General features: G+C 47.3%; 1 protein-coding gene across 7 annotated transcripts in view; it reads right to left on the bottom strand.

Annotated features, from left to right (window-relative positions):
• The window catches only part of UNC13C (unc-13 homolog C), an 81760-nt gene that overhangs the window by 39109 nt on the left and 15665 nt on the right, over nt 1–26986 (bottom strand). For all 7 annotated transcript variants that reach the window (XR_015797457.1, XR_015797456.1, XR_015797458.1 and 4 more), the window contains 7 exons: nt 20419–20487; nt 19784–20003; nt 18817–19044; nt 15237–15378; nt 1880–2049; nt 1309–1424; nt 460–623 (listed from right to left, as the gene is read on the bottom strand). Coding sequence is in view for 3 of the 7 variants with exons in the window: in XM_088148189.1 (XP_088004315.1) it covers nt 460–623; nt 1309–1424; nt 1880–2049; nt 15237–15378; nt 18817–19044; nt 19784–20003; nt 20419–20487 (1109 nt within the window). In the remaining 4 variants the exon portion in view is untranslated. The remainder of the gene's footprint in view (nt 1–459; nt 624–1308; nt 1425–1879; nt 2050–15236; nt 15379–18816; nt 19045–19783; nt 20004–20418; nt 20488–26986) is intronic.

Raw genomic sequence — 26986 nt, 5'->3', positions numbered from 1 at the left:
TGCCAACATTATGGCCTTGCCACAGTGAGCAGTGAGCAAGGCTAGCTATTCCTAAAGACTCGACCAGCAAGGTCCAATCCGCTCAGGCACCTTCACACTTTGAACGCTGCCTAGTGCCCTGGCTTTGATAGCATTGTCCTCAGCGCTGGGGCCAATGGGGATCTCGGATCCTGAAGAAAGGATGCCGAACAGTTTGACCTAAAGGGATCAAGTGCGTATAGTTGAGGATGATGGGAGAGAGAGAAATCTACATTGTGTTCCATGTGATTGGGCAGTCAATGCGCTCTTCTGCTGGGGGCTTCCAAACTGAGATCTGCTCAGCCACTGGCAGGTACGTAAGGCAGGCTGAAATAGCTGCTCTCACTAAAGAGAAGCCTTTGAAGAAACCTGGGGACAAACTGTTCTGCCAGCCTCCGCCCAATCCACTAGCCCACCAACTGAAGATGAGATGCTACTTGCATCATTGCTTGGTAGATGTTTTCAATTCCATAGCGCATTGCAAATTCATCAACAATCTCTTGTGCAGCGTCATCAAAGTAGACCTTCCAGGCATCATCTCCTTTGACTGCCGGGATCTGCACAGCTCCACTTGCTTTCACCTCAGTCAAGTAGTGGAAGAGGTTCTGAAGGAAACACATTTTTCATTTCAACTGAAAATCTCAACTTTCGGCTACTATCAGAGAAGATGGAATTACATTAGGATTAAGTTTTCATTGACTCCTTCTTTTGTTTGTTCAGCTACAAGCGTGACAGGCACCCTTGATCCTTACCCTTGGCACAAGACGCTCAGGGGAAAAGCATCCTGGGTTCCCAGCCATTCTTGAGGTACCCACCCCATGGTGGGGGTAGCAGGGCAACCCCAGGACAAGCGGGCAGCCAAGAATGTCAATGTGCTGCTTTGGTGCATTCTTCACAGGGCCCTCCTTTAACAAAAGGAAGCTTCCTCTCTTCATGTTTAGCCCTTCTGCTGGCCTTGGGCTTTGCTGGGTGCTGCAGACGAGATATTAAGCCAGTTCCTTAAGTGGGGGAGGGAAGGTTTGGACCCCTTGGCTCAGCCTCAGGAATGGCTGTGCTGCCTTCAGCTGTTTTCTACCCCCACAGCTCCCCCAACTAGTGGGATGTTGCTTTCTCCAGAACCTGCTTCCCCCCTGCCTCTCCAGCATCTATAATCCACGGAAGGGTGATCCTGCCTCCTTTCTGCCAGCTACCTCTTCCCAGACTCAGGGAAACCCTCATCAACCTCGGAACGTTACTGCAAGCGTACCTCTGTGGTGATGTGCTGAAGGGAAAGCCACGTCCACCACATACCTCGTGTAAACAGGTGTACTGCATGTGATATGGTGCAACCTTCTCCTCCCCTTTTATTTCAACATTGAGTTTCAAGCGAATAGCCCCAGAAACGGCAGATTTATCAGTGCGCTTATCTAGCAAACAAGAGGAAAAGGAATATGTTGGCTGTCATGAAGAACAGCTTGCTACAGCAGAGAGGGGCATTGCTGCCATTCATTCCATTGAAGGAAGACTCTTGCCATGTGTAAGGAGAGCCACAGATTCTGCTCATCAGGCTGCAGAACCTCTACAACAGGCCCACAGAAGCAAGTGTGCACTGGCTTCATCTGGGACGTAAGAGGAAGCGCTGCTTGACTCAAGAAGCTGCAAGCTGCATTCTGCAGCAAGGGATGGGGGCACCTGCTTCTCGAGAAGGTCCCTGGCCAATAGGAAGGGAAGAAACAAAGAAGGTGCCCTGAGGCAACTTCCAGGGTCTGGGGTCAGGGGAAAGCTAGGCTCTCTAGGGAAAAGGGTCTGCTCAGAGGTTGTGGATGCTGTGGGAAAAGGGCTGGACTCCCTCCTGCTCCTTTCAGAGACAGGAGTCACCTACCCAGGTTGTACCAGACATCCATTTCCCCACTCAGAGTTCTCACATCGATGATAGTTTGTCCCAAAAAATCGTCCGATTCTTTTTTGAAATGCTGCTTCACTCGTGACTTGATATCATCATCTTCATCCCAAACTCTGACCTTTATTCTGTCTGTGGAATTGTGGCATTCACTGCAAAGGAAAGGCAGGGAAGGGCTCAGGGGCTGGCAAAGATGCAGCTCCCACCTGGGTCCCATTTCTTTGTGTTTGTTAAGGAGTCCCCACAGACAGCTAGCACAATGGTAAACCCAGGCTAAGGAAACACCAACAAGGGCCAGGACAGGAGCTGGGTTTCCGCAACTCACTGGACCACCAGTCCCCCAGCTCCATTTCTGCTGGGACCAGGACCCTGTGCATGCCCAGCCAAAAAGTCACACCTCTGCAGGAAGAGGCCTGGCCAGGTAACTCTTCGAGACGAAGCTTTCCAGACACTTGTCCCATCTCACAATGCAAGGGGTCAAAGGCCCATCCTGCTCTGGGCATGACAGGCAACTACTGCATTTGGAGGCTTCTGGGATGCAGGGAGATTTGTGGGAGACACGGCTGGAGAAAACCAGAGCCACCTGATCAGGTTTGGGAAGGGCATGGCTGGAAGCCCAAAGAGTGGGTGTCGGCTGGGCTGACAGAAAGCAGCAACCTCCATAGTTAAAGCACCCCAACCCCTGAGCCAGAAAGTTTCCTTGCACTTTCTGACTCAGCATCTGGATGACTGTAGCAGCAAGTCCAGAGGAGCTAACTGGAATGAAATACAAATGTGTTTTGGGTTTAGCTCTTGATCTATTATAGGGAAGGATTTGCCTGGGCTTATTTGTGGAAAGTAATATATGTCCTGTCTCACCAAAAACATACACAAAGCAAATCTAGGTCACTGCATAAATAACCCTGTTGCGGTGGTTCTTTCCAGCCAGCTATCATTAATTAGGCCTCTGATTTTCCAACCACCACACGTCTTCTTTAGCCCCGGGCATGGCTCTCCAGATGACAAGGAGGTGGAATTTTCAAGGCCTAGGCCTGAAAAGGAGAAATCCAAACAGCTGACACCGACACCACCACCACCACCCCAATCCTGGGGACCCTCTGCTGCCTTGGACCCTCATTTGACCCTGGGTTCAAATGCTGGCCTGGACACCAGCCCCATTGAAGTATTGGAAGAGCAGAGTCCTTGATGATAGACCCAGCTGACCAGTCCTGGATTCTCTTGTACCGGGGGCTCTTTGTGCTGCACCTGTCTCACGGATGCTACCCAAGGGCCAAGCCCCTAAATGAAATTATCCCTCAGAGTGCTGGTGCTGCTGCTTCTTCCCCAAGGATCAGCAGCAGTTTTGCACAATCAATCGTTCCTCATGATGAATAATTGAAGAAGAAAAGGCTGCATTTCTACAGTACAGCCAAACTTCTTTGCTGGGGAGGGGACTCTCGCTGTGCTAAGCACACCAGACAACGTCCCTACTGCTGGGCTTCACTGTTTTAATTCAAGGCTTGAACAGCAACAGAATTCATTTGCCAATTTTTAGAAAACAATGCAGGGGGCAGGGGGGAGGCTCCACTCTCATTCTGAAAGAAGCATCCTGCTCATTTGAGACCCCCCCGGTTCAGTCTCGTCTGTTAGAATCTTGGCCCAACGGTCCAAGATGCCTCCCCACGTGGCCCAGGACCCCAAAGAAACAGCTGCTAAAATCAGCCACCAAAATCTTCTGAGATACCCAGTTTGCTGCAAGTCTGGTGAGGGCCCTGCAGTCCCAAGATAAGCTTCGGTCTCTCCAGCTTGCTGACTAGAACAATTAGAAGTTTCTGCTCCTTTCTTGTTTTGACTAGAGGGTACCTCTCCTGGCTCCCAACCATCCAAAATCCAGGATATGCCCACCACCTCAGATGGTCCATGAGACTTAAGCTTTGTTTGGAGACTGCACTGGAGGTAAGATTGACTCTGGATCTTTTTGGAAAAGAAGCATTTCCTTCCATTCACAATGTGCGATCAACACTAGATCCCTCCAGTCTTGAGAATCTCAGCTTTTAAACCCTTCCACTTGCCTGTGTTTATTTCAGCTCTACCTGAGTGATCCATTCACCCAGCTAGTCTGCTTTTCATTCCTGGCATTACATGTCAATATCCCATGCAACGGACTGAGCTGGATTCAATTCTGCTGCATGCAAAGGCGGTGTGCTGCTCTGAAACCTCAGCCTTCCCACCCCCCTCGTTCCCGAGCAAGGAACTATTGGGCTCGACCTGCCCTTCATTTCCTCAAGACCTTCTCTGCCTCTTTTCCCCACCCCCACCATCATCACCCGCTCTGTGGCACAGACCTGCCAGCCCTGGATTATGAGCACACGCAGCCCTTTGGAAAGGAAGTAGTTTTGGTTTTCAGAGTTTCTTACCGATTCGTAGGGTATGGAAATAACATCACTTCACAGACTCCACATCTGTTTACCTTTAGTGGTCTATTTCATTGAACATACTTTACGGTTATGGCCCTGCCTGCAGCCTCTCACGCATCTCCCATCTATCACTAAGCCGATTACGACTGAGGGGAGCAGCAGTCCAAATGGACGCACAAGGGAGCATGAATGCCCAGCAAAGCATCTGCAGCTTATTCCTGCCTAAGCAGCACTTATTAAAGTGCAGTGAGATCTCCCTTCTGAATGGGGTTTTGGCTACCCCTGCTTGAGGATTTCACAGCCAGGCCAACAGGAATTGGACACGAAGGCAAGGGAGCCAGTGGCTTTGAGGGGGTTCTTCATCTGATGCGCTTGGGCTTAAGCTCTGTACTCTTCGGGAGCTTGAGCACTGTGCGCAGCCTGAGAAGGAGCAAAGGGATACCTGAGACCTTTCAGATCTGTCACAGCCAGCACTACTCCGGTTTCTTACTGGACTCCAGGATTCCTTTGGCTGCCCTGCATCCACCATTGCCTTATTCCACACACATACACACCCCACACCAGGAGCTTCTTAGTGGGAATTCTGGAAGGGTCAAAGATCTTTAAGAAACCTAACATAAGAGAGCTTGACCTGTTTGGACATTTCTATGCCATGGGAATGGAGACCATTTCCCTCCCATTTCAACACCCCTCCCCCACACTTTATTTATGGAGACCCCTCCCTAAAAAACATCGAACCTGGCTTTGCAGAGCTCCATAATCTAGAATGCCTTCTGGCTGCCCCTGTCTAGGAAGAAGCAGCACCAGCTGTCCACTGTATTTAGAGAAGGCAAAGAAGTGAGCTCTGGGGGGCCACCAATTGTCCTCAAGTTGCAGTGAGAAGCAGGTGCAAATTGCCCATGGAGATCTTGCTACTGAGAGACTGGAATCCCACCAATCCCATCATTTGCAAAGATGTGGACAACTTAGATTCTCTTCCAAAACATGCCTCCACCTCTAAATGCCACCTCCTTTAAGATGTTAGGGTCTCCAAGGCATCAACATCTGCTTATGTTGACAGCTGGAAGAGATCTGAAGCAGCAGTTCCCAGAGTTTAAAAACAGGTCTGCCTCCACCATGAATGAAGAGGAGACCAATCAATAAACAGAGCACACCAAGGAGGTTTCTGAATGCATTCTCTCTAACTTTATCCTTAGCTGGACTTGGAACAGGAGAGAATCAGCATCTTTACTTGGACACTTCTCTTGCTGATAACATTTGCCTTTTCTACCAAGCCAGAACTCCCTGACTGTATGAGTGTCAGCCAGTAGAGCAGACTGCCACGTGAAGTGATGACTTCTCTCTTGAGATCTTCAAACATAGAGCAGATGGTCATCTGTTAGAGATGCTCTTGTGGTTCCTGCACTGAGGAGGGGGTTAGCTGGATTACCTCTAAAATCCCTTCCAACTCCATGATTCTATGGGTTGCATATTCAGACATGGATGCTATTAGATTATAAAAGAAAGGATGAAATGGGAATGGAGGGAAGGATCAACTATGTAAAAAGCTAGATTGACAGAATGTTTTTCCAATACAATAGCCACTTTTCTCTTTCAAAGCAAACATGGGATTATTTGAAGACCAAGCAGGATCAAAGAAACAATTTGCATAATGTAAAATAAATCCATACTTGTAATCAGAAAGCTGTACACTCTAAATCCTTGGCCATTTATTTTAATCTCTTAGATCATGAATAGATTGAGAGATACTACAGTTGAATGACATCACTCTTCCACATTTAAAGCCTACAATAGTAGCAGAAATAATTGTTTTAGAGCCAGCATCTTTTCTCCCACAGCAGCCAGAACTGGTAGAAGTCTCCCTTGTTTCACCATGACACAAAAGGAGTTCTTGCTGACTTACTGAGAGTCTGGCTTTAAACACTGCACATTCAAGCTGCAGAGGCCAAGCCACTGACTTTCCTGCAGTCAACAGATTGCCCCAAGGAACACAAGTGCCCACAGATGCTCTGTTTCATCATTTCTGTGTTCCTCCGCAGGAAACTGCCAGACTGGCAAAAATCTTCTGGGATCTTCTGTCCCACCACACTGTGGTGACAAAACACAGGCTAATAGGTGGCACAAATCATCTGTCACAATTGCCGGGGCTCAGGCAGAGCTACAAAGGGCAGAGGGCTCAACAGCACTTTTCAGCAGATTTGGAAGGGAGGAAACAATTCCCACCCTCTCTACAACTACATTCTCAAGAGAGAAGTTAGGTGGAAATGGCCACCTTTGGCTGATTTTCATGATTCTCTTTTGAACGGATTCAAGGAATCCTCATTCAGAATTCTCCAAAAGCCAGTACTAACACCTGCAACCTAGTTCCTTTCAACAGTGGGCAATCTTTGAGGTGATTCTCATATGCCTGGGAGGCCACCAGTAAGCCCTAAGCCACCAGTAAGCCCTAAGGACTCTTTCTTCTTTGGCTTCAGGAAAAAATGAGACAAATGCTGTGTGTGTGTGTGTGCGTGCAGGCAGGCAGGCAGGCAGGCAGGCAGGCAGGCAGGCAGGCAGGCAGGCAGGCAACAGCTAGCTCTAGATGACATGTGTGCATGACATTGCTTAAAGCCAAATTCAGAGAGCTGAAGTTTTCTTTCTGAGCACTACAGGACAGTTCTCTGCAATGCAGAACGGAAGAAGGGTCACCACAGCTCTGGGTTCACACTGCAGGCAGACAGGAACACCCAGGGTGGTCTTTCGAGTGCAGTATTCACTCTTCTTTGGATTCTTCAGGGACATTTCAGGGGAATAACTATCCTGTCACCACCTCTCTGACTTCACAGTTGGCCCAAGATCTTCTGCATTTCCTGATGGACTGTAATGAGGTTTCAAATTCCTTCTGCAGAGACCATCACTTGGATATTTTAAAATTAAAGACAACAATTAGGTCAGGGAGCTGTCATCATCTTCCACTAATTTCAGCATGATCTGATGGATGTTTATACAGAACAAGCCAAGTTCCCCCATATTCACTGGAGCTTATTCTCAACTAAGTTCTCAAGGATGATAACATCTCACTCTTCTTTTATTCAACAGTATTCCTTCAGGGTGAATACTGGGGCTTATTCACCCTTTTTTTCTTCCATGGCTGAGTCTAGCTCCAACTCCTACTAGGAGAATTGCATTCTGATACCCTCTCTGGTCCTTTTCCCCATGCTCAATGCCTTAGCTGAATCATCTGGCTGCTTTTAATCTTTGTTTATGAAGGGGCGTATGTATGTTAATTAATTCAACAAATGCTGTCACTTTATTTTTAAAAGCTGAAAACATGCTGTTATAAGGCTGGCATGGCTGCCAATTTCTGCCGTAAACACACAGGGTTTTTTCCAAACTTCTTCCAAGAAAGGAAGCTGTTCATGTGAACTGCATATGGAGCATATGCTCCTACAAAGCTTGATTTCCGAACACTCATGCTTTTCCCAATTTCCTGATGAGGAGGAGTCAAGCGAACACAGTTAGCTCAGAATGAAGGTGGAAAGAGCAATTCATGGACTTCAAAAGCACCACTGTTTTGTGTTATTTGAGATAGTTAACATTTATTTGCTCATTTTGGAGTGAACAGCCAGCAAGGGGAGAAACTGCTATTGGTGCCAGCTGGGAACCCAGGGATAGCCAGCCAGCCCAAGGAGCCATCCAGAGTCAGCAAAACACAACTACCAGCTAAGAAGACAAGGGCAGCATTTCAGGTGACCCAACAGTTGCTCTGAAGCACCTGCAATGGGGATAGTACTGGGTTGTCTGGAGCTTGAACCTGGAAGGATAGTCCTGCCCGGGCCAATCTTGGGGCCACACAGAATAGCTTCAGGACAAAAAGCCAAATCTGTTTCCCAAGGCTTTGTCAGAGCATGGAGAAAGCAAGCCAGCAAAGGATCTCCTCCAAGATTCAGTGGGTGCCCAGCAGCAAGGAAACTCCTCACTCTGTCCTGTCTTGAACTGAAGCCAAGATGGTCATGGGTTTCAGGAGCCCTTGCTCATTTCCAGAGGCACAAAGGGCTGTGACCTGCAGGCAAGCCAGTCAGTCATGAAAAAACAGGAAGACTAAGGATGGAAATCACACAGTGGGGAGATACCAGGTTGCCAGATCAAGGTCTAGAGGCGGACCTTCTTCTTGGCAAGTTTCACCTTTTGGACTTTAGCCAGAAAACAAATGTGTTAGAGTGAAAGCTGGGAGATGGAGTAGCTAAGGCAGCTCAGGACAAGAAATAAAAGGGCACGGAACAGAATTTCAGAATTAAACTTCACAATCACTGATGTACCAATAGAAGAGAATATGCGGAGCTCAGGGTTGAACTGTGGAGTCCTTGGGGTTCTCTGAGCTTGGCTGTTTTCTTGCAAATGTTTTGTCACCCGGCTAGGTAACATCTTCGGTGCTAGAATGGGATGGGGTTTGCTCTGTTTATATACAGTGGCACGCCCTGCCAGTGTTGGTGGGGTGTGGGCTTTGTTTTGTTTTTATTTATTTATGTATTTTGCTAGGGACTCCAACATACAACATAGCGAAAGAACTGACAAAAAAGCTCAGACATCTCACAGAGAACAGCAAATATTCTATCAACTCCTCACTACAGTGCCTCCAGAAAATCAAAGATGTACACATAGATGAAGGTGAAATTATGGTGTCATTTGATGTCACAGGACTCTTTACATCCATAAACCCATAAACCCCAGGGGCCCGAGGGGGGGGTTCCCCTCTCGGAAATGTGCCCAGCTGGGTTTACGGTGTGGCATCAGCCAAGATGCCAGGGCAGGGGAGGAGGCGTGGCTGTTGTCATCCGAGTCTCTAGTGGCCTTCAGGGGCATTGCTCCACAAGTTTCTGGCTGTGAGACACTGTTTCTTAGGTTGGGTGCCCGCGAACAGTTGGGAGTGCTGCTACTGTACCAGCCTCCCTGCCGCGTGGCAGCCTCGCTGCCTGAGCTGCTGGAGGCCATCTCGGGGCTGGCGGTGGAGTTCCCCAGGCTTATGGTTCTGGGGGACTTCAACCTACCGTCCCTGGGGCAGTCCTCGGAGGCGGCTCGGGAGTTCATGGCTACCATGGCAGCCATGGGCCTGTCTCAAATGGTGCGGGACCCAACCCGAGACAGTGGCCACATGCCGGATTTAGTTTTCTTGTCTGAGCAATGGCAAAGTGATCTGAGGGGAGATGTACAGCTTTCCCCGCTGTCATGGTCAGATCATGTCCTGGTGACCCTGAGTTTCTCCTATGCCACCCCCCTCTGCAGGGAGGCAGGACCCATGCGATTGGTCCGCCCCCGGCGCCTGATGGACCCATCAGGGTTCCAGAGGGAGCTGGGGAGCATTCCCGTGGACCTGCTGCACAGTCCAGCGGAGGCCCTGGCTGCTGGTTGGAATAGGGAGGCAGCTGGGGCCTTGGACAGGATTGCGCCTATGCAACCTCTCTTGCCACATCGGCCCTGACACTCCCTGTGGTTTACGGAGGAGTTGAGGGTGCTGAAGAGGGTCAAGAGACGTCTAGAGCACCGCTGGAGGAAGACATGGACCGAATCCGACCGAACACATGTTAGAGCCGCTATTAAGGCCTACACTGTGGCGATAAGAGCGGCGAAGCACCAATACTTCTCCGCCCTTATCGCGTCCGCAGAGTGCCGCCCGGCGGCCCTGTTTGGGATCACTAGATCCCTCCTCGGTAAGAGGGAGCTGGAGATTCATTTGCAGGGCCGCATGGAGGAATTTTCAGAGCACCTGCAGGATAAAATCATGCAAATTCGTTCCAAGTTGGACTCCGAGCGTGGTGCAGGGTCTGGGGAGATACCAGGGGATCATTCTTGCCCAGTTATCTGGGAACGGTTTGATCCTGTTGTTCCTGAGGAAGTGGACAGGATCCTCCAGACTGTGAGGGCCAGCACTTGCCATCTTGACCCATGCCCCTCCTGGCTGGTGAAAGCAGCTCGGGAGGTAACATGTGGTTGGATCCAGGCGACAGTTAATACATCCTTGCAGGAGGGAGTGTTTCCAGCGCCCTTTAAAGAGGCGTTGGTGCACCCCCTGCTCAAGAAGCCCTCCCTGGATCCTACCATACTGGACAATTTTCATCCAGTCTCTCACCTCTCCTTCTTGGGGAAGGTGGTTGAGAAAGTGGTGGCATCACAGCTCCAAAGGGTCCTGGAGGAAACGGATTATCTGGACCCTTATCAGTCAGGTTTCAGGCCCGGTTATGGAACGGAAATGGCATTGGTCGCACTTATGGATGATCTCTGGTGGGAGCGGGATGGTGGAAGGGCGACCATCCTTGCTCTCCTTGATCTCTCAGCGGCTTTCAATACCGTCGACCACGGTATCCTGTTGGGACGACTCAGGGACTTGGGGGTGGGTGGCACGGTCTTGTGCTGGTTCACCTCCTTTCTTCGGGGCCGGTCCCAGTCGGTGGTGATGGGGAGCGAGAAGTCCCATCCTCGGCCCCTCCTCTGTGGGGTGCCGCAGGGCTCGGTTCTCTCTCCGCTCCTTTTCAACATCTACATGAAACTGCTGGGTGAGATCATTCATCATCACGGGATGAGGTATCATCAGTATGCTGATGATATTCAATTATATATCTCCATCCCAGGTGAGGTAAGTGATGCCGTGACCGCCCTCTCGCAGTGCCTGGAGGCTGTGAGGGTCTGGATGGGGAACAACAGGCTCCAGCTGAACCCTGGTAAGACGGAGTGGCTGTGGGTTAATGGTGCCTCTGTATCCGGGACGTTGTCGTCGTTGGTGCTGGATGGGGTAGCACTGCCCCAGACAGACCCAGTGCATAATTTGGGGGTCCTCCTGGACTCACGGCTCCTGCTCAAAGAGCAGGTGGCAGCCACGGCCAGGAGGGCTTTTGCACAGCTTCGGGTTGTGCACTAGTTACACCCCTTCCTGGATCGGGATGCCCTTTGAACGGTCACTCATGCCCTTGTTATCTCCCAGATAGACTACTGCAATGCGCTCTACATGGGGCTACCCTTGAAGAGTATCCGGAAGCTTCAGCTGGTCCAGAATGCATCCACGTGAGCTATTTTGGGGGTCTGAAGGACCCATATAACACCTTTGCTCCGTGAGCTGCATTGAGTACCAGTTTGCTTCCGGGTCCAATTCAAGGTGTTGGTTATCACCTTTAAAGCCTTACATGGCATGGGGCCAGGCTACCTGAGGGACCGCCTCGCCCCCACGATTTCAACCCGTCCCACCCGATCTCACAGAGAGGGCATGCTCCGGACCCCCTTGGCAAAAGAACTCCGACTAGCGGGGTCCAGAAGGCGGGCCTTCTCTGCTGTAGCCCCTGCCTTTTGGAACATCTTGCCCCCGGAGGTGAGACAGGCCCCCTCACTCCCGGCCTTTCGGAGGGACTTGAAGGCTTGGCTCTGCCATCTGGCCTGGGGCGGGGAGGGAGGTTGTCAGAAATGGGGTTGGCTAGCCCCCTAGAGGCCTGGTGTGGCTTCCATCGGCCTCTTGGATTTTTTTCTCTTCCTTCCATTTGTGTAGATGTGTTTGTCTTTTTATAAATTTTAATTATGTATTTATTTGTTTTAATTTGATGTAAACCACCAGAGTCCCCCATTGCGGGGAGATGGGTGGGGATAAGTCTATGCATAAATAAAAATAAATAAACTAGCGAAAGAATCCATATCAGCAATACTACACAACACACCCAACCTAACCAAATACACCCAGATTGAAATACCCAGAATCATGGACTTCATCAACCTCTGCTTCATTACCTATTGTCAGTTTGATTGACGAATATACCAACAAATCAGAGGCACACCCATGGGATCACCACTGTCAGGACTCATAGCAGAGATTGTAATGCAACACCTAGAAACTATAGGACTTCCACGCATACAACCCAAAGTATGGATCCAGTATGTAGATGATACCTTTGTTATAATAAAAAAGAAACAACTAGAGAAGACACATGAAACTATCAACAACATCTTCAATGGAATAAAATTCACCACAGAGGAAGAAAACAATATACTACCCTTCCTGGATATCCTTATCAGCAGAGGAAACAAGAGCAAATTTGAAACCCAAGTCTATCAGAACACAACCCACACTAATCAAGTACTCCATTACCAAAGTAACATCCCAACCTCCCACAAGAGGAGCTGTGTAAGATCATTATTCAAGCGAGCACAAACACATTGCAGCAACCCAGAACAGCAGAAAAAGGGAAAAGACCACCTATACAACATCTTCCAACAAAATGGATATCCACGCAACTTTATCAAAAAGTGTCTGACCACTCAACCTACTACAACACAACCAACACAAGCTATGAAAAGGATCACACCGCCATACATCAGAAACATCTCAGAAACCACCAACTGACTATTACAGATGCTATTACATGGTATCTCTGCAGCACACAAACCAACAAAATCACTCCAAAATATCTTAAGTAAACCAAAAGACCCAGTAGCACAAGAAGAAAAAACAGGAGTCATCTACAACATACAGCTTAAGGACTGTAACAAACACTATGTAGGACAGACAGGCAGAAGACTGGCAGAGCGCATCCACGAGTACCAACTAGCAGTCAGAAGACATGACGAAAACTCCTTAATCTCACAACACATGGACAGACTTAACCATAGTTTTAACTGGGAAACTGTCACCATCTTAGACCAAGCTAAATCCAAAAATGTGAGGGAATTCCTGGAAGCTCGGTATTCAGACAAGGCAGCCATCAACAGGCACATAGAGATAAACAACATCTACACACTATTCAAAAGAGACAGTAAAAAGGAAAGCAAAACATCTCCTCACCAGCAATCATCATCCAGAGAAGTAGAGATTAACACCAAGATTATCACCAGATATACAATCAAGCAGGAAACAATACCCTAATCAAGGAACTACTGGGCGGGGCGGGGAATAAAACAAAACAAAACCCACACCCCCACCAACACTGGCAGGGCATGCCACTGCATATAAACAGAGAGTAAACCCCATTCCATTCTAGCACTGAAAATGTTACCTAGCCAGGTAACAAAACATTTGCAAGAAAATAACCAAGCTCAGAAAACCTCAAGGACTCCACAATCACTGATGTCTTCCCTTCTAAATCCTCGAGAAGCACCAATATCTGGGGTGGGGGGGAAATAGCTGCAATTTTCTCCAAGGCTCGAGAAAGCTGCAGACTGCCTTCTTCCCAGAATGAGAGGTTCAGAAGTAGACAAAGAAGAAAGTCCGGCAGTGGGGGCAGGAGGCCTGACCAATGACAGAAGGTACCTTACCTTCTGCATGCACACCAAGGAAGAGGAGAGCAAAGACCTCTGGCAAAGCCCTAACTCTGCAAGCAGAAATCCCAAATTGGATCCTGCAACTTTGTCAGGATAGGAAGGAAGAGAGCCATACTAGGATCTTGACTGCTGCTATCAGTTGGTCTTCTCAAGATAGGAACTGATGGGCAGAAGTCTAACCCAACCTAAGTCGCTTCCTGTCTTTTGAGTCCTGTGGCCCCCATCAGGATTGAGGGGGCCTGCCCCCAGGGCTCACTTGCTCAGACTGGCTTCCCCCACGCTAACTGAGGAATACTGCAGCAGAAAATGGACACAAGCCTGGCCACGAGGATGAACCTGGCTTGGAAACCCTGATCTGAATCACGGTGGACTTAGAAAACATGGCAAAATGTGAAACAAATACAAAAGGTAGGACTTTGGTCAAGCTGGAGAAATAAGGCAGGACAGCAAATCACAGCTGGACGTCCTCTTAAAGTTGTTCAATGATGGTCTTTGCAAGCAGATAATGATTCAATTCTTACTGTCCCATCAGACTCCTGGCCAAGGCTGTACTGCTTTTTCATGCTTACTTTTCGGAAAATATGGATGTACTGGCTACATGCCAACTGAGTCTGAGGCCATGGTTCCATAGCCCAGAATCAACCCTTGAAGAACCATCCTAGCAACACCTTCTCCTTGCTTGGGCCTCAAGGAGCCCATGGAAAAGCAATGGTAATGCACAATCCTTCTTTTGACAAGGGTGGGAGGGATCGCATCCAACAAGATTCTCATGCAAAATCACCCCTGAAATCTGGGCCTGGGACAGGGCACTACCCCATCAAACAGATGCTGTTATCTAGTTGTAGACAGTATCCTACTTGGGTCTTGAATTATGGGACATGCTGAATTGGGGAGGGGTAGAATTTCACCAGTCACACACTCTCATTCTGCCAATTTTAGCAAATTCAGATCTCCACTTTAAAAAAAAAAAATCACCAGAAGGACCACCAAATAAATGTTCACATACATCAAGGGGGTGATCCTCCTTTTGTAATCTGAGTTCTGAAGCTTACTTTCCAAGCACTGATCAACAGGTGCTTCTAGAAAATGCTCAGACTGGGCTAAAGTCCATGGCCTGCTGCTACTCTCCAGAAATACTCTGTGGTTTATTCAGAGAAAAGAAATCTGGAATAGTCTACACACAGCCATCCTGGATAACCACCATACTGTAGTGAAACTGTCCCCCCTCCTTAAATTAAACTACAATCTGAGAGACAGTCTGCTGCCAGTAAGGTTATCAGTGCTGCAGATGAAACTATGGCTATATCTATCATGACTGTATTTTAAATCCAGTTAAGAAAAGCCATCATCATCACCAACATCAAATGAACTGTGCCTTCTAGTCTACCAAAAGTTGGCCACTTCCCTGGCCAAGAAAAGGTGGAAGACTCCAGCTTCCCATCCTCCAAAATTAGAATGTGGCCCAATTCCCTGATCATTCCATACCATGAACACGTGACCTTTGAATAATAAGAGTCGGTAAAAGTTCTGACTGTAACTCAGAAGCTGAATGAGAAAGCCCAAAACTTTTTGCACAGCCCGAGACTGCACAAAAAGTTTGCATCCAAATAAACACCATGAATAATGGAAGCAAAGAAGAATGCACAAAACCTTTATCTTTTAGTACTCACAAATAAAACTTTTCATCCCACATTGGATTCAGGTTTCCGAAGACAGTCTTTGTTCTCCTTTTCGTTTTGCCAATTTGCACAGTAACGTATGGATCACTGGAGCCAGTTTTGTCCTTTGCTTGCAAGCCCTGGGCACAAACCACTGTAAAAACATGACAGAAATAGCTGAATCCGATTTGCACATCAGGATTGGCCCATAACATACAAGGTTCCTGCACACCTAAGGGCTGCAATGGGGGCAGCACGAGCTTTGTGACCCAGATCCTCTGCCTGGGAAAAATCAGGAAGTAGGGGATGGACAACCTTCTGCTGGAGACCGTGGAGCAGCTGCCAGATCGAAGAGACCAGCTGGGATTCAGTGAAAGAAGGGAGAGGTCAAAGCAAGAGAAGACACATTCTGGACTTTGACCTTCCTGGTGCTGCAAGCAAGTCACAAGCACGGAGCATGGCCCTAGCCCCACTGCTACGCCTCTGCCTTGCCCACCTGGGGCAACTGCCACACAGCAGACAAACTGTGCATGGGCAGAAAGAAGTTCTGGAGGGGGGAGGAAAGAAGCCCCCCAGCCACTGGTAAGCCAGCTTGGTAAATCACCCGGTAGCTCTTCCCCGAGCTGCGGCAGAGGTGGCGGCTCTGAGCCTCGTAACCCTGAGAACCTCAGGGCTCTTCTTCCCCTCCCCCCTCCTTTTTTTGTGTCTTTTGAGGCTGAGCCTGGGGAGGGCAGGGGTCATCTCTTTATCCTGAGAGAAGCAGCTACAGAGCCCCAGCTTTGGAGGCAAAGAGATTTAGTTCAGATCTCCAAGAAGAGCTGAGGAAGATCCCAACAGATCCGGAACCCCGGAACAAGGAGGCCAGCAGAGGAGACCAGACCGGCCGGGAGAGACCAAAGATCTGGCTCCAAAGAAGGGAGCTGCCTCCCAGGTTGCCCATTTGGCTTTTGGGTGCTTATTTATTTGAGGTCACAGATCTAGATCTATTTCAGCTGGATTTCTATGAACATGAACGCTTCAGCTTGGTTTTCTTTTTGTCCTAGATGGGGAGTACCCATGCAGGAAAAAACACACCCTGTGTGCATCAAGCATATGGTAGAAATAAATATAGGCCTGGCTATAAAAACAAACCATTTAAATAATGCGAAGAAGCAGACAAGTTTAAGGAATCCAAACTGGATAATAGAGCCTAACACCAGCAAAGCAGATGGGGAAGCTGGGGAGCCTTGGGTGCAGAATAACCAAAAGAGGGGTTGTGCCTCTCTGACCACGTTCCAGAAGTCCAGCTCCCTCCAGCTGGGGTGGATTATTACCAATAGAAAGCCTTTAGTTTGAAAACCCTAGCTTGTCCCTTGGAAAGCTACAGGAAGTTTCTACACAGTCAGCTACCTCTCATATCCAAGTAAACCCTTCAAACATCTCACTCAGGAGAAAAGGTCATGTTTACCTGGAGCAAGACATACATTCCAGATCCCCCATTTCTCCAATTTGCAAGCCCCACTGAAAACTCTCCCATTGCAGGTATCAGAATGTATGCTAGCTAGTGTGTGCTTATGCTGCTATAAACATAAATACTTGTCAGCTGCTTCTTCCATCACAATTCATAACAAAGCAAATTGCTCAGCCAGAAGCCAGAAACAGGCTCAGGCCACTAAAAGCAAGACCTGCATCACAGTCACAGCTATCCCCCCTCCCCCAATTTGTATTATTAATTTCATCTGTATTATTACAGCATCTAGACAGCTGCACGGTAGCCACATTTTGAACAGTCTCTGCTAGAACAGTGAGCTGATCAGATGCCTGCTCAGAGAACTGTTGGGATCAGAATGCCCTGTTCCCCAAGCTCTACTTGGACTTGGGAGACCAGGATTGCCCCCCCCCCCCACTTTAAACTGTTCAACAAAGTCATCCTGTAGGAGGAAGGAAGCACTGTGAACAGCAGCTGGAAGAGACTTCCAATCCAAGGAGACAAGACGACTCTGGCTGGCTTTTGATTTCTTCTTCCTGGCCCAAAGTGGCTCAGAAACAGCCTTAGCGTCTGCTCCTTCCTATCACATCCTGGATCTTCATCAGAAAAAGTGCCACTTCGTATCCAGATCATCATTTCATCCAAGCAGATGAGTCAAGACCCTGGAGCCTAAACAAGCTCTTGATTTCTCTTTTCAGGGTCTGTTCCTTCTTACCCAGTCCTGGAGCTTGGCCAGGACAAGGGACAGTCCATCTCTAGAATTCATTTCCTTCCCTGCCTGCAAGGTTCTCAAGCCCTAGGCCCCCTCCCAGATGAAGGGCTCCATGGCAACTGGCCCCCATGCTCCAGTTGTGCAGGGGATCCCTCCTCTGCTGGATGCCTCAGTGTCACTAGTGAAAAGTTATCCCTGGTTGGGCAGCCATTTGTTTGGATGGTCTGAGGATTCCTGCCCTGGGCAGGAGGCTGGACTAAAAGACCTCTGAGATTCCTTCCAATGCTATGATTCCATGAAACAAAAGAAACCGAATCTTCTACAAATCCAAGAGATAGCTTTCTTTCCCAGTCTTGACAGTTGTGACTCTTGTGGCCTTGCCCATCTTCTTACCAGAATCATCCATCCCACAACCAAAATTCATTACATGCTATATGAGCCTCTTCCTATCTTGACACAGTAAATCTCAGTTGTTGTTATTATGGCATCATAATACAGCATGTCCATTTTACATAGCATTCTTTTGCATAAAGCTCAGGAAACATTCCTGCTGTGAGTTCCTTATATGCTTAATTAAGGATTAGGTATGTATAGGTTCACAACTGAACAATAAAACTGCTTTGCATAAATAAATAAATAAATCAACCAGCTGTTAACTGTCTGCCAGTTAATATGGTTACTTCTCTGCAGAAGAGACACATCCTTCATAATTCACGTTCAGTTTCAGATAGTAAAGCATTTCTTCCCAGGTCAGTAAAATTATGCATAATAAGATATTATGAAAGGTGGAATATAAATGCCATAATAAAAAGAGAAGATAATTTGATTTAGCGCAACTCTCCCTGCCAGAGGGGACAGCAAACTCGGATTATGGGATGTCAAAGAGTAGGGGACCGACAGCAGGGGAGGATTCACGCCAAAAGCCTCTGGAGTATTTTCAATTCTCTCCTGTGAGCGTGGGGCTGCATAAACAAATCTCTAAGCTGTCAGTCGATATCCAGTATGAAAGGATCTTTGTAAACTGGCAGGAAGGAAGCTGTCATTTCACCAAGAATACATTATGCACGAGCCAGAAAGGACCAATGATGCCACCTGGCCCACCCCCTGGGCCAGTGGAGGAATCCACTAACCCATTCCCAACGGAAGGACCTCCAGCCTCCAAGTGAACAGCTCCAGGGAGAGGAATCCACCTCTGTTCTAGGCAGATTGATCTGCCACTCAACCCCATCAGAAGACTCTTCCTAGGTTCAGCCTGAGATCCCAAAACATAAGCCTCAGCCTGGGCGAGTTCAGCCTTTTCTCACAATGGACACACCGTTTTGTTTGCATCTTTCCATTCGCAAGTTGCAAGGTAGACTGCTGGACCAGACACCAAAAGACAACTGGAGAAAAAAGCTGGGGAACTATCGCACCTATAATCGTTATTTTTGCTGACCACTTGGAGGTGCCATCCAGGACACTCTGTTTGGCAGCCTTTGTGTGCTTTGAGAAGTCTTCCTTTGAAATCTGGAACACCTCCTGGATCAGATGAAAGACCTCTGGTCTGTTTTTCTCTCTAATTGTCATTTGCTCCTTCATGGCTGTAATGATGTTCTGGGTCTTATCTTCAGCCCCGTGCTTTGAGCTCTTCTCTGCTGCCCCTGAGGGAATACCATAATAATCATGTTACATGCCATAATTCATTGATCTGGTCTTTAGGAAGGGCTGCTGAAACCTCAGAGGTGGGTCCTCTGGCCCACCCCCTCTTTTGTCCCTCAGTTGGAGGGCTTTTAGAGGGCTGGTTCCTCTCTAAAAGCTCCTTCCCGCCCCTGGGCAGCCAAACACAGCAAAGACCCCCAAGAAATGCCATCACTGCACACTGCTGCCAAGGCCCCGACAGAAACCAAAACTGAAGGGCATGCTGGCACAAGGCCAGACCTTAAAGCCCCTGTCCTGGCTCAACCACACATGGGGGAGCACCAAGACCTGCATTTTGCCTTTGGTGAGACAGAGAAGTCCATGACATCTACAGGGCTTTGACTTGATCTAAGGTGACCCTTTGGTAATGTCACAAGATGCAGAAAGCGATGGCCATAAACACAGGGGGAGGAGGAGCAGTACAATGTGGAGGCTGCCTGACCCACCATGCCACAAAGGAGGCAACTGCCTTTAGCTGACTCTTTCAAGCTAACCCAGCCAGTGGGTCTAGTTGAGGTTCAGTGTGTTGTATGAATGAGATAGTTAGCAAAGTGAGTAAATCTTGGAGCTAGTAGAGGCAGCGGTGAAGGGCTAGTGGTCCACAGCATTTGGGTGTCAGTCAACCCTAGCCAAAGGCTCCCCGCGGCCTCTTTTCCCACGCTGGGATGCCCTGGAAAGAAGGAACGGCACACAAAGACTCACTCTGCAGGCAGTCGGCATTGAGAAGGTCTTGGCACTTCTCGTGGCATTTCACTCCACACTCACTGCATCTCATTCCCTGCCGGGCAATGCCCCAGAGGAGCCCTTCACACTCGTAGCAGTAGGTGGGGGCCGTGGCTGTCCACACCTCAAAGTAATGCGGCGTGGTCAAGGACATGGGATAGATAAGCGCCTGCAGAGTCTTCTTGAAAACATGCATTTTCTGTGGGAGGAACACAACCATCAGGGATGTTGAGAGAGAGGCAAGACGTGTGTCTGTGTCAGTGAGAGAGAAAATGGTTGCTGGACTTGCCCTAGCCCTGCCGATTTTTTCATTTTTTTTTTGAGTGTGGTTTCACATGCACACATGCACACGCACACACACGTGTTACAAGTACATCTTTATAGCGGAAAAGGAAATCTAGGAATCATTTCAGCTGGAAGTGGCTCCCCACTCCTGGCAGGACAAGGAAGATGGGCACAGTACAGGTGTTGTGTTTGTTTTTTCTACCTGCCCTTCCTTTGGTCTTCGATTCAAGACCAGCTTCTTTTCATGACTATGTGGTGAGGCAGGCCTTCCACCCAAAAAACAGATCCTAGTGGAGGCCTCAGAAAGCAGGTCCCTTTCTCACCCTTACCATCTCGTTATTCAGGGATGTCCGGACGAGCATGGCCAGCGAGACCCCTGGCTTTCGGGTAGCCATTGTCTGTGGAAGGCAAAAGACACAGGCAGTAAGTGGCAGGGAAACAATGACACAATGGCCTAGAAACACTTCTTTGGACCTTTGCAGGATGAAGGCAGATGGGCTGCTCTCCAAACCACCACCAAGTCCCCCATTACGGTCTCTGAGCCCTGGGACCAAGCAGAAGGTCCCACCGTGAACACTGGGCAAGGGGACAAAGGCCCCAAGGTTGCCTTGCACAATCTCTTTTTGCCACCTCAAAACCCAGGGACAAGTCTAGGGAATTCTGCAGCCAAAGTATGGGGAAACTCAGTCGCTCCTGTGAACCCAGCCAGAAGTGGTTGTTGTTGCCACTTTGAGTCTGGCAGGTTCCATGGACTGATCCACAGACTGGCGTGACTGTTAGCCCAGGGGTCCTGCTGGGAACCAGTTCCTCTCTGGCCTTTGCCTGTGATGGCACCTCCCTGGAGGACTGATCCCCTGCTGAACTGCTCCTCCTGTCAAAACGTTTTCGAGCAACCAGGATAATGATTGAAAAGAGACACTTCCAAACTTCCCCCTTCCAATGAAACATAAGGCACTAATACAGAAGCGAAACTGTGAAGCAGCAGGAAAACAACCCTGCAAATTTTGAGAAACACTGAAACTGAACCTTTTAAACATTATTTTTAGCACCTTTCACAGATATAGTCGCTTTATATCTTTAAAATATCTGTGGTGTATAATTTGATTAGCTCATAAAAGTAAGTTTGGTACAAAAGATTGAGAAGTATATTTTATTCAATCATTATAAATGTATTAATTCAATTTCATTTAAAATGTTCAGCTTTTGTTACAAATGGACTACAAGCTGCTGAAGAATTGTCAGGTAACATGTTTTACTTTTATTATTGAGAGAAGGAGAAAGGCAAAAAGTTAATATTGAAAACAAATAATCAATGTTAAAACAATAAAAATTACATGTGGCGGATCTTTTCCTCCATGCTCTTGATACAGAAAGGATCAATTTGCAGGAAAAACACTGGGAAAAATATGGGGGAGGGAGAAGCAAGATTCAGAACGCATGTTTTACTATATGCCTGATGGGCTCTCTCTGAAGTCCTTTACTGCTGTCTAACGCCCATTTCTGTTTCCTGGAAAGGTCTGCCTTTCTCTCTTTTCACATTTTAGTTTATTCCTTGGCCTGACATAACCATTTCTTCCAGATTTTAACTATTCCATGCATCCTTTTAAAAGAAAGGATTTCATAATCTATTTATATTTTTCCCCATTTTTAGGAGGAAAAAAAGAGTGGAGAAAAACACTTCCTCCCTCCCCAGCAGTTTTCCAATCTCTTGTCACAGAGAGTTGCCTCCTCTCCATGTCCTTCCACTGACGGCCATTAAACTGAGCCTTGAGACGTGACTTTGGCTGATTAAAATCATCAACCAGTCTGGCTCTGACTTTGATCCCCATGGCAAGATGGGGGGAGGGTGCTTCAGTCCTGGAGGAGGGGCCTTCACAAGAGCCAAAATCCCAGATTATTCCTGACGTAGACCCAGGGATTTAAAGTGGCTTTGGAGGTGAGGCTTGAGAGCCTCTTGGGGCTACCAGCCACATACACACACTCCCCGTGGCAGGGAGTGAATCAGGGGATGGACAGTGCACTTGGAAGAAATCATTTTAGGGGCCCTATGACTGTTCTCCCCATCTTTAATGTTTCCCCTGACAACTGTTAAACTTGCAGAGGGACACAGTGTCGTACTCTATGCCTCCTACATGCACACACCTGGGTCTCCAAGCATCCCTGCCCTTGCTTGCCTGCTAAATGTAAAAATCAGTGAATGTAGCTACAACAGCTTTAATTACTAAACCATCTTTCTTGTATACAAGTCAGGACTACTCCCTCATCTGCGTATCCTCCTGGAGTTGCAACCTTTGTTGCATCAATGAATTCACAAGTTGTATATCTCCACAAACTGCAACATTATCCAAGATACTGATAACAGAAGTGTTTACAACTCTTCCTTCCAAAGGGCGATGCAGGGTCAAACCATGATAATAACAATCAACCGGCATTCATGGACCTCAATACCCTGGGCTACAAAGTATTCTCTTTCTATTGCAAAACAATTTCTTGTCAATAGTCAAATGCATAGTACATTCCCCTTTCCCCTACGGTACATTATGTGTAACTCTATCTAAAAACTGGGTTGGCTGGTCTCTGAATTCTTCACTATTAACAGCAGGAGACCAGTGACTCACTGTTAACTTGCCAGTTTTAATGCATTTTTCTTGTGTTGTTAGCTGAGTTTTTCTACCACAAAATTAACTCCACACATAATTATGAGGTAAGGTAAGAACAAATCTCTGGCATGATGTTATTTAATTTGCTTCATTACAGCAGCAATACAATTAATAAATTAATCTCACAAGTTTTTCTTCACAAATTCTTGGCAATTTAGTTTGTGATGCTAACTCATATTGAATTCCCCTTGCTTACCATTAATTATGAATACTTCTGCTTGCTTGTCACCTTCCATCTTTCAGCCGAGGACTGGGGCCAAGAAAGCAGAGCACAAAGGGAGAAGCAGGAGGCTGGAATGAAGACTGAAGGATACGACAGAAAACTACAACAGAGGCTAGTAGGTGGTAGGTGATTTCTGTATCAGTGCACAATGCAAAGAAAATAAACTAGAGACTCTTACTCAGGAAGACAAATATGACGTGACAGGCAATGCTGAAACTTGGTGGGATGATATTTGTGACTGGCACAGAGTGCTGAAAGTCTCCAGTTTATTCAAAAGGAACAGAGGAAGAGTGGGGATGTTGCACTGCACATACAGAAAAGATATACTTGCACAGAATTACAGAATTCCTGTTAAAAATATTTGGGCAAGAAAAAAAGGAGAGAGAAACAAAAGTGACATTGCTGTAGGAGTTCGCTACTGACCATCTGGGCATCACTCTGCATCAAGTGACCAGTCTTTCAATAGTGATTATGGGGCACTTCAATTACCTTGACATCTGCTGGGAATTTAACTCTACCAAGAGTCAGAGATCCAACAAATGCTTATCTTCTCCCACTGGCAACTTAATTTGTCAGAAGACGGAAGAAAGAACAAGGGAGTCTGCTACCCTTGGATCTAATCCTCTCCAGCAAGAACTGGTTGAAAAAGTGAAGGCGACTGGCACACTGGGGGAGAGTGACTGTGTAATCTTTGAATCTATGACATCCAGAAGAGGAGGAGGAACTCAGAATATGCAGAGATTGCATGTGGACTTCAAAAGAAGGCTTTTGATGAGCACTGAGGAAAGGTAAGTTGGATCCACAGCTTCAAATCCTTAAGGAGAAAAGTGTTTGGGAAGGATGGGAAATTCTATGAAATGAGATGTTGAAGGTGCAATCATAAACAATCCCCACAATGAGGAAAAATGGGAGAAATCTAAAGAGGCTAGTGTGAATATCTACAGAGGTCTTTAAAATGCTGAGGAGAAAAAGGGACATGTCCAGGAAATCAAAGGAGGGGAACATAACCAAAAATGCAAGGTATTTTCCAGAAACTATAGAAATTCAGAAATATTCAGAAAGGGGCTTGTAAGAGGTCTATTAGGAGGAGAAAGTGGTGAATTGGTAATGGGTGATGGTGAGAAGGCAGAACTTCTTAACTTCTGTTTTGCATCTGTCTTCTCTCAGAACAAAAATGAAGCCCTGGCTAATCATTGTTATGTTAGTGAGGGAAGAAGGGAATTGCAATTTAGGACAAGCAAGGAAAGGCTAAGAGAGAACATAGTTAATTTAAACGAATTCAGGTTTCCAAGGGTACACCCCCAGGTACTGAAGGACTAGCAGAGGCGACTGCAGAACCACTCTTCATAATCTTTGAGAAGTCTGGAGGACTGGTGAAGTCCCAGAAGACTGAAGAAGAACAAATGTTACCCCATCTTCAAAAAGGGGAAGGAGGACAATCCAGGAACTGTAGACTGTCAGTTCAATGTCTATAACAGGTAAAGTCTTTCAACAATCAATCAAGCAATTTGTTTGTGAGCACCTGGATAGGGATGCTTCAATTAACAGGAACCAGCATGGGTTTGTCACAAACAAAGCATGCTAAATTACCCCACTGCCTTCTTTGAAGAGCCATTAGCTTAGTAGATCAGGGGAAAACTACAGAGATAGCCTGGACATCAGGAAAGCCTTTGACAGAAAGCCTCATGATAATCTCCTTCATAAAATGATAAAATATGAGCTAGATGACACTACTGTTAGATGAATACTCCATTGGCTGAATGATCATACGCAAAGACTGCTTATTAATGGCTCTACATCTACTTTAGAAGAAAGTGTTGAGTAGAATATCATAGGGGTCTGTCCTGGGGCCCTGTGCCGTTTCATATTTTGATCAGTGACTTGAATGAGAGAATTGAGGAGTCACTTAAAAAGGCTGCAGATGACACAAAACTGGGAGGGGTATCTAATATCTTAGAGGAGAAAGAGAAGATTCAAAAAGATCTAGACAGGCTTAAGCAGTGGGCTGAATAAGCAGGATGGAATTTAAAGTTCTGGATCTGCATAGAAAAAAAATGTAAGGCATAAGTAAAGGATGGGGAAAACCTGGTCAGGAAAGGGCCTGGGTATTTTTGTTTACCACAAGATAAACATGAGACATCAGTGTGATGCAGATAAAAAGACAAACATTATCTTGGGTGCATTAATTGAAGCACAGAGTCCAGACCACAGAAATAATTACTGCACTCTAATGTGTCCTAGTCAGATTCCACTTGGAGAGCTATGTTGTTCTAGGCACCATAGTTCCAAAAGAACAGTGATAATCAAATGAGCTTGGAGAAAGGCAACAAGATGGTAAGGGATCTGGAAAGCAATTTCTACAGGGAACAGCTAACAGAGATCTAGGTTCATTTAGCTTACAGAAGAGATAACCAAGGAGATGAATGAGAGCAGTCTTCAAATACCTTATTCCCTTTTGCACCAAAGGGCAGAACCAGAAGCAATGGGTTGAAAGTACAAGGAAGGATGATTAGGCTAGTGATCAGGAGGAACTTCCTGACTATACGAGCTGTCAGCCAAGAGAACAGGATGCCACATGAAGTAGTGAGTTCCATGAAGGAAGGTCTTCAAATGGCCATCTGTCAGAAATGCTGGAAATAGAGATCTGCCATCTGTAGTCCAGATTTGAGCAGTTCTACTTGTCCAAAGGAGCTTGAGACTTGTGTTTCTTAGATGACCTCCTCCCCACACTGCATCTCTCTTAACCCTAACCCTAATCCCTTTCAATACCTGTTTCCAAAGCTAACCATTCATGGGCTTGGATTATAATCAGTAATGCTCACCTCCCTGACAAGGGACACCGTGGCTCCCAATCCTTCCTTAACTTGGATTTTAAGCCAAGCTGACACTACTTTTCTGCTGCTTACATTGCCACTGCAAGGAGCTAACAGGAAAGTCATGGATCTCCATTCCTGAAGGCCTCTGCTCATCAGCAAAACCTGCTTGCCCCCATGATTCAGTTTCTGTGGAAGGATTTTGTATTCAGAGTTAGGCTAGTAAGAACATGGTGTGAAGGCCCTTAAATCACTTGGATGCTCCTGTTCCAGGAGAAGACAACTTTACTATCAAGGAGAAGAAGGAAGGGAAGGGAAACCAGAAGGAACCAGCCAACCATGTCAGAAAGGACAATTCAGACCCCTGGCATCTCTTCTCTTCCAGACAGACTTTTAATAATAGGTAATGGAGAAATTACACCTAATTCTGTGTCCATTAAATATTCATCAAACATATATGGAAGAAACTGAGTAACACGTACCTTTATCAATAATTTAGGCATGACAGGGATTAATGATCTGCCAAGGCTAGTGGGGAAGGCAAAAGCAGAAGGGGATCCCACTTTTGCACAAGCATAGGCAGGCTAAGAACTGATGCTGGTCACCCGTGCCCACGGAGACTGAAATACAAAGACCATCACCCGAAGCTTCCCAGCGGTGTCTGAGCACGCTTGCCCCTGCCTTTCTGCAAAGGACTGTGCCCAGGAGGGACAGCAGAAAGCCTGACTACAGAGGTTGGCAGTGGCAGGAAGCTCTGGGCCCTTCAGTCCCCCTCTGTCAAGGCCCCACAGGATGCCCCACCAGAGAGCAGGTGGCCTTCCTGCCCCAGAGAGCCAGCAACAGGGTCTGAATCCCTCTGGGTGTAAGATGCTGTGGAGGGGAGGGGAGGGGAGGGGAGGCAAGGCTGGCCAGCAAGCTGTGCTGCTCCAGCCCTCTCCAAGCCAGCTCTGACCTCATTCCTCTGGCCTGGTCAAGCTTTACTCTCCTGCTGCTCACGTCACTCCCAAGTACAACTGGTGGAAAAACACACGGGGTAACCAAAACCCTAGCTTTCTACGGAGTCTTTGGTCTCCCAGGGGAAAGTCAGCTGATCTTCCAGGAATGTCTTACAAAGGCACAAACTGCTCAGAACTGCCTCCTGAAAGCACCATCATCAGTACATCTCTGCAGTCAGAGGATGTGGGGAAAGCTCATCTATCTT

Source organism: Python bivittatus, unplaced genomic scaffold (assembly GCF_059951505.1).
Source record: "Python bivittatus isolate LINGU-HERP-01145 unplaced genomic scaffold, Pbiv_v1 ctg000530_np1212, whole genome shotgun sequence".
In the NCBI taxonomy this organism is placed as follows: domain Eukaryota; kingdom Metazoa; phylum Chordata; class Lepidosauria; order Squamata; family Pythonidae; genus Python; species Python bivittatus.
The sequence above is the reverse complement of the archived record's forward strand: the minus strand, read 5'-3'. Positions and strand labels throughout refer to the sequence as shown.